This window comes from Camelina sativa, chromosome 4 (assembly GCF_000633955.1).
Source record: "Camelina sativa cultivar DH55 chromosome 4, Cs, whole genome shotgun sequence".
Lineage (NCBI taxonomy): Eukaryota > Viridiplantae > Streptophyta > Magnoliopsida > Brassicales > Brassicaceae > Camelina > Camelina sativa.
The window spans coordinates 23,425,284-23,437,432 of NC_025688.1; the positions used below are offsets into that span (position 1 = coordinate 23,425,284).

The 12,149-nt window shown below is 33.2% G+C and overlaps 2 protein-coding genes across 3 annotated transcripts in view; one reads left to right on the forward strand and one right to left on the reverse strand.

Moving 5' to 3' along the window:
• Positions 6,262-8,546, reverse strand: LOC104782047 (uridine nucleosidase 1-like). Its single transcript, XM_010506861.2, has 9 exons — positions 8,441-8,546; positions 7,944-8,059; positions 7,781-7,840; positions 7,473-7,655; positions 7,288-7,392; positions 7,095-7,191; positions 6,891-6,998; positions 6,670-6,805; positions 6,262-6,572 (listed from the first exon to the last, which is right to left on the reverse strand). Exons 1-9 carry the CDS (start codon positions 8,544-8,546, stop codon positions 6,464-6,466), a joined length of 1,020 nt encoding a protein of 339 aa, XP_010505163.1. The 3' UTR covers positions 6,262-6,463.
• LOC104782052 (zinc finger A20 and AN1 domain-containing stress-associated protein 4-like) overlaps positions 11,530-12,149 on the forward strand; it is a 5,950-nt gene continuing 5,330 nt past the window's right edge. Inside the window, exons 1-2 of one of the 2 annotated variants that reach the window (XM_019244916.1) lie at positions 11,530-11,710; positions 11,919-12,105. In XM_019244916.1, coding sequence (XP_019100461.1) covers positions 11,987-12,105 — 119 coding nt within the window. In that variant the 5' untranslated portion in view covers positions 11,530-11,710; positions 11,919-11,986. Of the gene's footprint in view, positions 11,711-11,735; positions 12,107-12,149 lie in introns of those variants that run through there. The other variant, XM_010506867.2, reaches the window with a different exon arrangement.

Sequence of the window (12,149 nt, forward strand, 5' to 3'; positions counted from 1 at the left end):
GCCGTCGTCCCCCAAAGATTCGCAATGATGGTTTGGGATTGGTTCGAACCATATCATAATCATTCATTATTCAATTTAGACCATTTTCATTGCTCTCTTTGCTACTTTCATATCCCGGTTTGGTCTATATTGGTTTAGTCAACACTACTCATCATCAGCCATAATAACACATCTTAGAAGGTGAGTTCGTGTTCGATTTTTCTTCATGACCCTTTCATCATCCCTTNTGCTTAGATGGCGGCCGATTTCGCAGCTCTATATTTTTTTCTTTTCTTTTTTGTCTTTTTTTTTCTGAAATAATGATAATGATTTGTGAGGGAAAAAAAAAAAAAAAGATTTGTGTTGCGTCATGTGAATGATGATGATCGGAGAAGAGTGATTAAAGAAAAAAAAACTTGAGGAGGGTTTGGTTTTGGTGTATGAGATGTGCTGTTCTTTCTCTTTTCACCATGTACATTGCCGACCCGCCCAAGTGAAGTAATATCGTTTTGATATCATATATAGATCAAATAAATCTATAAATGTCATTTCAATATCAAAATTCAAAATGATAGAAGTGAATCCTACAACTCCAAATTTATAACCAATCTATGGTAATACAATGGTTGAATAGATTCACTTTTGGATTAAGATACCAAATTTGAGTTTTCGTACTCTGATTTCAATCATGATTGGTTATTGTGTATTTGTAAATTTTGTTAATCTCTTTCATGTGTTACCACATGGATTCAAATATACAAATGCATGTTTTGTAGTAGGGGAAAAAAAACACAACCAAGATGACATCTGCACTAAAATGGAAGTCATAATGTTGGTGGTAAAAAAACTAAACTAAAGAACAGTTCTTACTACTTACTAAGGGTACCCTAAAAACCAAATTAAATACGTAGACCGGCTTGGGTTGATAGTTTTAGATAGGAGGGGGGTAATTTTGTAGTAAGGAAAGGGTAAAGATGTAAATATAGAAGAGAGGGTGAAACGATTTATTGAGTGAAAATGATGATGATGATGAAGGGGAGGGCTATATAGGCCGTCGTCCCCCAAAGATTCGCAATGATGGTTTGGGATTGGTTCGAACCATATCATAATCATTCATTATTCAATTTAGACCATTTTCATTGCTCTCTTTGCTACTTTCATATCCCGGTTTGGTCTATATTGGTTTAGTCAACACTACTCATCATCAGCCATAATAACACATCTTAGAAGGTGAGTTCGTGTTCGATTTTTCTTCATGACCCTTTCATCATCCCTTCATTTAGATAGATAAAGATCGAAATAATAAAAAAAGAGAGAAATTATGAAGAGGGAAAGTTTTGGGACCCCAAGAAAGAAAGAAAAAAAAACCAAAATTTTGTTTTTGAAAACTCTCTCCATATGGGTTATGAGTGTGCCACAGCGTGAAACATCATAGTTTACAAGGTGGATTGTTTTTGTTTTATGGTCAAATCTTAATCATGTAGCTTCATTAACCATATATCGTCCCTCGTGGACCTCGTTCGGTTACATAATAATACGAATTATTGCACTTTCACGTTTATAATTACTTTCTCTATCAAAATCTTGTGATTTGTTTTTGGCGTTTATTATTATTACTCACGGAATGAGGCGTATTGTATTATAGTGCATGTTTTGTGAACGGTAAATTGTGTTTTCCGTTTTTGCCTTTTTGTGCTAAGCATTCAATGACTTTAAAATTCAAAACATAAGTTCGAACTCATAATTATTATGTGTGTCTTGAAATGGAACTACGAATAAATTAAAAATATGGAAGCAAGAAAATAAATAAATAGTGGTTGCACTACTTGCTTACATCAAAGGCAATGATAATTAATAAGTAGGGAGGTGTGTGTGTGTGAGTCATCTCATCCATCTTATTATTTGTTAGGGGAATTCGAAATGACCATTTTGCCCCCATATGGTTTGGTACTTTGGGTTCTTCTCTTCATCTTTTTGCATCTCTCCGTTTCTTGCGGATGTGAATATTATGATTAGCCTTAAAAACTATCTTTTGTCCTTTAAAATGTTTCTTCTATTTCCTTTCTCTTTTACAAGTCATCTTTGACAGTTCCGATGATTGTAATGTGACATAAAAAAGGTTGGTATTAATGCTTTACCAAAAATTGTAAAAAAGATTCAACAATCACTTATGTTTTGATAAATAGTTGTGTAAACAAGTACTCTTATATCTATATATTAAATAGTTATGCTACATTAATTTGTTGTATGTGTAGGACATATCAAAATGTATTATGGTCTTGTATGTTAAATCGTGTGAGTATGAAACTATTTCCCACTTTTAATCATTGTAATTTGTCATCATTTCGTCCCTTTAGAACTTTATTTCTTTTTATGTTTTGGGTCTCCATAAGGTAAAGTGCGTCCATTTGCATTGCATGGAAACATTATCATAACATCTTCTATTTTCAAAAACATACAACGAATATTTAATAAAGATTTTGTGGGGTGGAGCACTAATGATATACATAGGTCTGAAGTATATTAATTAAGAGATAGAGTGGGCTCTTTAGCCTCTTTTGCAGGTGACACATACATAGATGGAACACAGATGAATGTATAATACAAATTAATGATGAGAATTCATTTATACACTTTCAATATATATATGTGATACTTGCAAAATTAATTTCAAATTTTTATTTAGTATACACACTTTTTAATTTTCTATTGATTCATTTTTTTCCAACATAGTTGTTCACACATACATAGATAGAACACAGCAGCTATGTTGTTCATAGACGGTTTAAATATAAATTTCATTAAATCAGGGGGAAAAACCTCTAGTTGAGATCTTAAGTGAATTTTTTTTTCTTACTTTTAATTTTTAAAGAATGTTACTAGTTAATTCCTATTTGGTACGACAGAAAACCATATATGTAGAGTGTTATATGTAAAATTTGGTTTCTTATCTAAGTTTCCTACATATAGAGTTCATATACTCTTGTTCTCCGGATTTACGATCCTTATCATTCATAGTTTTTTTTTTGTTGTTGTTGTTAAGTTATCATTCACAAGGTTATACATGGACGGTCATACTTTGTTTTCAGTAATCCTGAATTAATTAATTACCTTAGCGAAGTTAATATATAAACTTGTGATACAATCTAGTAGTTAACTGTTTCTGGGATTTGTAGTGCTTGTAACTAGCCACGCCCACTCAAGTTAACAAATCATGCATATTTTTTTTTGCATGGCGTTTTTGGAACTTGCCATGCAAATTTTAGAAAGACACTATAGATCAATATATGGTGGAGAATTAAGTTTTTTCTTCATTTAGTAAAAAAATTTATAACCTTAAGGTCCTTAATTGTTCCTGTTAACTTCAAATCAACTTTAAATCGGGACAAGGAGTACTCAGTTTTTTAAAACAAATGTTCAACCAAATAAGCTACCTAAGTTTTTAAATTATTTATTTATCAAAACAAAATTAGAATTTATTATTCAAGCATTGCGCTTTCTCCCTGCATTTTGGGGTTCCACTTTGTTTTGTTTTGTCTACGCATTTTTATGGTTACTGATTTTTAATTTCATAAAAGGCAAAAAAAGTTATATAAAATGAACTAATATATAGGAAAAGGAAGAATATAAAGAGGTAGCATCGTGTTAACTTTGCTCTCTGGGTGTTACACTATCGTGCAAAATTGTATCTTTATGCACATGCGCTACTTTATATTAGGATATATATATATAAACCATTAGGTGTAACAACTAACAAATCCATCTTTGTTTCCATTATATGGATTCATGGATTTGTCCCACAATGAATATCTTTTCAATATAAGTTCGTTTAGTGCACATCTATTTGTAAACGTAAGTTATCAAAGGGACGAATTTGTACCAACGTTTTAGTAACTCCACGAAATGTGTTTATGCAAAATTTTGGTGGAGGCCGGAGGTTTTCCGAGTATGTGAAAGTTGGTCGTTGGAGAGTAGATGAAGGCAAGGCCATATGTCTCAGAGAAAACATTAATCAAGATCGCTCAAAACACTTAATTCCAATATTGAAATCATATATAAGAGGTTCGAAGGGCTTAGAAAATATGGCATAAAGCATATAACATGATGTATACTACGTACGTACTAAGTTTAGTGTGTTTTCAGTGTTTTATCTCACTAAAATGTGAGAGAATGGTTATTGGATTGACTTAAGGATCGATTTGGATGAATCAGCCTCTCCCTTAAATGATCATCAAAAATTTAAATTTATAAGATAATTTTAATTCGCATACTATATGTATGAATCACATATTATGCAAAGAACAAGAAAAAAAATCACATATTATGCGACTTATCCCTATATTAAATTGGCTTACATAATAGGTTTCTTCATGAACTCACGCGCGTGTGTGATGGCATCATCGGTTGTCATATGTGCAAAGTGCATTTGTTTCTGCTACGTTCAGTAGATTTCGTGGTTCGGTTAGCACATTCATGTGAAACGGTTAACGACATACAAGGTGATGCTAGAGTTGAACCCATGCGGGAGTGTCGAACACTATAAGTGGTCACACCGTTAAAGTAAAAGATGATCTACTATCTTTTTCTTTTTTTTTGCACTCGTTAAAGTGTAAAGATCTTGTTGCTGAAAATTTTACGTGCATGATATATATACATTAAAAGTGTATGAAATATACTCAAGTTTGAAAATTAGTAGGGAATGCATGAATTAAAATAATCGATTAAACCAATTTTTTATCATCAATAATACGCATCTGATCTTGTAAGAGTTGCCTATAAACTAAGTCGATATTCATACATCAGAAAACAAACTAGATATTGAAATAGTATGCATATAGAGGTGTCAAGTGGATGGTGTAGCTCAACTTCAAAGACCTTTTTCGGCTAGGTCTGTCTTAGTGTTTGAGCCAATGAGAAGGTAAAATTCATGGACATAAAAGATAAGGTCTGGAATTAAAACCAAACAAAAATATGACTAATAAAATATTTCATCAAGTCTAATGTCTCTAAAGTTGAAAACATTATAATCCAGTACCTTCAACATCTTATAAATTGGGTCGTAAGTATAGAGTATTAAGTGAGTTGAGTAATAAATGAAAAACCTAAGAGAAGGGAGACAAAATGGGTCTTAGGTAATCACGAATTAGAAGTAGGAGTAGCTGCCCAGTCTCATATACTAATAAACACCTTCTTCTGTAGCATCCAATGATGACAAACAAAACCTCTCTTATTATACAAAGCCCTTTATTCTCTCTTCTTTTTTACTCCTTTTTCTAACTAGTGCAATTATCCAATTTCTACTACTTTTTCAGCGTATCTTAAATACCATTTACTCAAAATTAGTGAAAAGGGGGAAAAAAGAAAAAGAAAATCTGACCTCATGATTTAAGGAAGTTATTGAGTCAAGGACGACCAAACCAAAAGAGAAGATATGGAGTTAAAATGCCAACAGTATGACATTTAATAGTACACCACTAATTTTAGAGATGAAGTTTTTTTTATGTATATGTATATGAATATTTTTTACCCTCGGTAAATCACTTTTCAAAATTCAGAATCAAATAATTTACTCTTACATCTCATCTCACTTCCGATATGAGAACCTTAACATTCCCAAAATCAAAAAGTTTTTTAAAAAAACATTATTCAACCAAATATTTCGTTTTTAAATGTCCCAACTGTAATCAGTTTTAATTTGTTTGCAAGACCTCTTTACATGTGACAAAAAAGTATGCTCACATTGATGGATAATGCATTATGCATACACACATATATTTACTGTATATAGTTTGGATGTATTAAATGATTCACTATTTTCTTAATCGATTTAAAAGATTTAAAGGGAAAAAGACGTAGAAGAAGTACTCATGAGTACTAGTCCCCGACTTCATCATGATGATGATCAACATCATCCACAATTTTGCCTGTAGATACAATTATGCATAGTGAGCCCCAACTTGTTATAACCATCTCTCATTAAATCCTCCTCCTCCTCCTTAGTCTACCCTCTTTCACATGTTCCCACTCTATTTATTTTCCCATCATAATGAAAAAACATTTAAAACTTTAGATATTATCTTTGATTGGCTGTGACTTATCAGCTCCGTTACTTGTTATATCATTGGGCCATTGGCTATGTGATCAGTACGTGACACACTTGCTGTTCCTTTAACTCTTTTAACATCCGTTGGTCCGAGATATTTCATGACTTTACATATTATCGATCTTGATGAGACAATAACAGTTTCCACCAGTGAAAGCAAAAACAGAGAGACCAGAGACTAAGGAAACAAAGATAGTTTTCATTCATTAGTTTTTAAAAAAAAAAAATCCAATATACGTGGTACCATTTATACAGATCAAATACAGAGGATGAAATTGAGATCCAAGTTAGACCAGAAGAATATGAATGGGTGTGATGATGCCATTTTCAAATGAATATGCACACATTCTAAACGAGACTGTGACTTGGAACTCATCTCTTTTATGGCTTCATCAGCTTTGCTTTCACATATTCCAAAACTCCTTCTACGTCGACTGTCCACGCCACTGATATCGGTGAATATCCTACCCACGGATTGCTTCCATTCCATCTGCAAGTTCCCATCAAAACCGTTATTTTCGTGAAATGTTTCAAAAGATTTCAAGTGCTTTTATTATTTTGTTGAACAAGATAAGTTTATAAAAAACCTCTTGAGGCCTTGATCCATGAGCGTGTGGCCAACGCATATTCCTTGAGTTTCCACCCGAACGACACCTTTCTTGTATGTGAATAGATCAGGTCGTACAACAGCCACAAAGCTGACTGGGTCGTGTAGGAACACTCCTGAAACCAGCAAACAACAAAACTTTTAAATTCAAAAACTGCAATATCTAAAGCATGTTTTGATTGATCACAGTTTCTTGCTTACCGTAAACACCATCAGATTTGACGTGCCAATCTCTGTAGAATTCACACATATCGCTTAACAATTTAGCGTGTTTCCCCTTGGAGTTGCGCAGCTCTAAGAGGTCATCATCTGAAATAAGATTAAAAACAGACACTTACTTCTTAACAGGCTTTATAATACGGAATCAAAATGCTGAAGGAGATGGGTGGAAGAAGCTTTCTTCACCTGATAGTTTAAGTTGGGTTGTGATGTTTATACCAACAACAGTGATATCTGCTCCAGATGTAAACACAACATCAGCTGCTTCCGGGTCACCATATATCTGTATATAGAGCAGAGACCGAGAAAAATGAAACTGGCATTTTCATTTTCATTGACAGAAGATTAAGAAGAGGTTAGAGGGATGGGATGGGTTTACATTAGCCTCAGCTGCAGGATTGACATTTCCCAAAGAAAAGAATGCTCCACCAAGAACAACGATTCTCTTCACCTTACTAGCAAATGAACTATCGCGTTTGATGGCCTGAAACAAGAAAAAAACTTTTAATGGTCAAAACACAAATCCTGTTTTAAGATTAAAGGAAGGGTTTTTATGATTCTTACTAATGCCAGGTTGGTTAGAGGTCCGAGGGCAAGAATGGTGACTTCACCCGGATATTCTGAGACCTTCTCATCTAGAAACTCAGCTGCACTTATCTCAGATTTCGTTATACACGGAGGAGGAAGTGAGACATCTCCTAGTCCATTTTTACCGTGCACAAAATCAGCAACACGAGGAATTCCACCCTGAATCAACACACACCAAAGCCATAAGTTCGAGATAAAGTCACAAACGGGTTGACTTGATTCCCATATCAAAGATCTTGGCATAAATTAGGTTCAAATCCTTATCAGAGGAGAGAAGATGGTACCTTTAAAGGCTCAGAAGTACCTTCTGCGACAGGAACATCAGGGAAGCCAGCAATCTCACACTATACTTTTGCATAAACAATGAAAAGAGATCACAGACACATTCCAAAACATTTCAAAAGAAGTTGTAATGAGTGAAGAAATGAAGCATTGTACAATACATACCAGGAGTAAGGCATTACGAGTAGCATCTTGTGTAGTAACATTGCCAAACACAGTAGTCAATCCTAATATCTCCAACTCCGGTGTTTGAAACGCCATCATTATCGCCATACTATCATCTACTCACACATAATAATAATAATGTTAGAACTGATCTTGCAATTGAAGATAAACTTGTTTCCACAATCGAACTCATTTGCAACAAAAAAAAAAATAAAAAAAGTCAACATACTAAAAAAAAAGAACAATTTCCTCTGAATCTTTCTATCAAGCAAGCATTGGAGCTTAAAGATGCAAACTTTTTCCAACTAGATAAACAGATGATATAAGAAATCACCATCTTGAGATTTCGATTTGATTGGAACAAAGTTGGAAGCTTTCTGAGGTTAAATCCTACTCTATCTATACCTCAAAACTAAATCCATCTAAGATCTCTTTACTAAAACTTAATCAAACTAATCCAAAAAAAAAAAACAGGGCAAAGGAGCTCTCTCACTCACCGATTCCAGGGTCTGTATCGATAATGAGCTTCTCACGCTTGGAAGAGATACCCAAAACGTCACCGTTTGAGATCTTACCATTACAATTCTCCATACCACAAGCCATCTCTGGACGACGGAGATATAATAAAATCAAAAGGGTTTCTCACACCGGAATTATTAAAACCTCTTAGAAAACTCTCAGCTTTTCTTTCCGGATTTATAGGATACGTATCATCAGATTCAGAAAGAAAGGTCTCACCTTTTTATCTTTCAGAATCTTTTAAACACATGTTATTACTTATTAGAAGTATATACCCCCCACCAAGAAATCGAAGTGGATTAGTTATGAGATTAAAAACAATATTTTTAATGGAAAGAAGAAGACGAATTTGCTGAGTCGTCCAGCCACGCTTTTCTTATTTCTTTTCTTTTCTTGTTTTTTTGGCTTTGTGACTTGTGACAGATGGATATTATTATTTGTTTCATTTTCACTCTAATTGAGATTATCCCTAACTTTTAAAAAAAAAAAAATTAAAGCCGCAATTGTCATTTTTAAAAATCTTAACCCACTCATGCTAAACCTATCTTTCACGATAAACCCTTTTTTAAAAAACCCTGGAATATCTTCAAAAATATTTCTTTTAAAAAAGATTTTAACACAACTTTTATCTGTGTTTTCTTGTTTGTTTCTAGATTAAAAATGTACTAACTTTTGTGTGATTTGGACAGTTTGTTTAAAGAAAATAACAATAATGGAATTATCAAAAGAATAAAATAAGGATTCCATAGAATAATAATACTCCTAGAGTCCTAGTTAGTTGGAATATATATTAAAAAAAAAAATACTGTCAGATGTGCCAACTAGAGAGCAAATTGTTATCTTTTTACATATGTCACCAACGACGACACGTTGACTAGACGTTTCTTACGTTCACGCATCACCACCGATCATCTTCATTACAGATTTCTTCGACCTAACCATTTCCATTAAGAGTTTTTTTTTCTCTATATGGGTTTATTTAGAATCTTAGCCCAATCTATCTTGGGCCTATATATGGTTTTATTTATTTATTTGTGCCCGTTATAGATATCCATCCACTCTCTTGATCTTTTTGTGCTTAGGTTAGGTCGATCATAAAACATAACTGACCTGTATAATAAAACAGAATAAACCCAATAATTGGCTTTCCCACAAAGAAGAATTAATGGTATATCGACTCAGAAAGCACCACAATTTGAGATATGTCTAACTGCAGATTAGCCGAGAAAAAAAAAAAAAAAAAACACATGGGGNGTTATAGATATCCATCCACTCTCTTGATCTTTTTGTGCTTAGGTTAGGTCGATCATAAAACATAACTGACCTGTATAATAAAACAGAATAAACCCAATAATTGGCTTTCCCACAAAGAAGAATTAATGGTATATCGACTCAGAAAGCACCACAATTTGAGATATGTCTAACTGCAGATTAGCCGAAAAAAAAAAAAAAAAAAACACATGTGGTGTAGACTTGTAGTCAAACCATGAATAAAAACACAACATGGATAAAAATACCTCGACTATAAGTTTTTCTAAAAGTAATCTCACATTCCTAACATAAGGAAGAACGATAAAAGAAATTTGAGAAATGTTAGAAAGAAGAACAAAAAATGTTATAAAAACCATGCAGTAAGGAAGAACGATGAAAATGAAGGAGATCTTAAAACAAAAACAAAAAAAAAACCTATGTTTGGTGGTGGCTTGGTGGGCGACATGCTCGGAATCAACAATAATGGTGCTATTGAAGTTATACAAACGATAAGAATGCTCATCACATGGCTCTTTCTCAGAATATTATACGGCAAAATGAAATATGTAAAATCACATGTAAAAGGGTCATACGTAATTTTTTTATAGACAACCTGCTAACATCCATATTTATCGAAGCAAGGCCGGCCGGAACCAAGAGCAAATGCATGCTTGTGATATATTTAAATCGAGCATGCACCTTAAATACAGAACAGAAGGATTGAGAGAAATCTGCCCGAACACATGTACAGATAATTAAATTAAAGACGTATGAGGAATAATAAAAGAGAAAGACACAAATTAAAATCATAGCCGACATAAAACGAATAATGAGGGTTACATGTCAAAAGAAATCATAAACCAACAAAATTCGAAAGTAAAGTGGGAACATGGGACGGACGAGAGAATCTTGGCGGCCGTAAATGAGATTTATGCCGATTGTTATATAGCCCAACCTTCTCCATTATCTCTATTATATAAAGATGGTCCGGATCAGTTGAACCGGTTTCAATATCACGAAAAAAAAAACAAACTCAAAAATTCTATAGAGTCCAGTTGTATAAGACGAAGTAATTGTCTAACAACAATATTAGAAAAACCACATGAAGACTTTAAAAAATTACATATATATAAACGATGAAAACTAGGGTATAATATGATTGATATAGTGATAAAGATACTAGTCACCTTGACAAAGATTTGGATAAAATGCAACTAGGTATCAACAACAGTGATATATATATAATAACTTATCACAATGGGAAAAGAAAAAAATATCATCCGATCTGAGTTTGGGCAAATTTTATTGTTTGTATGCCCCATATGGTGTGACATCAGAGAAGGTATGTGCACATACAAGTATATACTAAAATAAAGTTTGAAGGAAGAAGAGAGAGATGCTAGAAGATAAGATTACTACTAGTGGAACATGGAGAAGGAAAGAAGGGCTAGACTTCAAATTTGGCTCCTCTTCCAACCTGTCTTTTTCATATATTTTTCTTTGCACGCAAACATTTTTTAACATCAATCCATACACATTAATTTCAACATATAAAACTATTTCTTCACTTAAGAGAAAGGAAGAACAAGTTACATAGACAGTCGTCCATGGTAAAAACAAAAAAAATTGATCCAAATTGTAAGAAAAATGTTTTGACTTTTGAATATTGTGTTTGTAGATTAAGATTCCTAGTTTTGTGGTATAAATCATATCATAAAACACGGTTTCAAAAAAATCAATAATAGAATTTGGCACCAAACAAACATTATAAATATCAGTGGGTTTTGTAAAATAGACCTCTCTCAAAAAAAATATCATAGAATTAAAGAATGATTTAAATTATAATTTGTCCTCCATCCATACATCATCATCTTCTTCAGCTCTCTCTTTTAGCATATGATATATATTGCTTCTCTCTTCTCTTATCTCTCTCTCTCTCTCTCTCTCTCTCCGTTTCACCCCATTATAGAGAATCCAGTGAATCAACCAACAAACAGGTAACAACAACAAAAAAAAAACCAAATCTCTCTCCTCTTTTTAAATCTTGTTTTTTTTCACAATCTCTCTTGCCGTGTTTTGTTTTTCTTTTTTTTCATATCTCTGTTTTTGGTTACCGAGAGAAAACGCAGGAAACATTTCTTGCAAAAACTCTCTCGGTGACCATTTTACCTAATCTTTTTTTTTGTTCTGTGTGTTCTGTTTCAGATTTGATTACTTCTTCTTCCTACAAAGATCTGTGTCTTTTTTTAAAAATTGTCGAAAGATATAATATTATGGCGGAGGAACATAGATGCGAGACACCAGAAGGACACCGTCTATGTGTAAACAACTGTGGTTTCTTCGGAAGCTCAACAACGATGAATCTCTGTTCAAACTGTTACGGCGATCTCTGTCTCAAACAACAACAACAAGCTTCCATGATATCAACCGTCGAGT

Coding starts and splice junctions, on each gene's coding strand:
- LOC104782047 (XM_010506861.2), bottom strand. CDS start 8,546: ATGGCTTGTGGTATGGAGAATTGTAATGGTAAGATCTCAAACGGTGAC. Junction 8,060..8,440: donor CGATACAGACCCTGGAATCG/GTGAGTGAGAGA, acceptor ATGTGTGAGTAG/ATGATAGTATGGCGATAATG. Junction 7,393..7,472: donor CTCTAACCAACCTGGCATTA/GTAAGAATCATA, acceptor TTCTTGTTTCAG/GCCATCAAACGCGATAGTTC.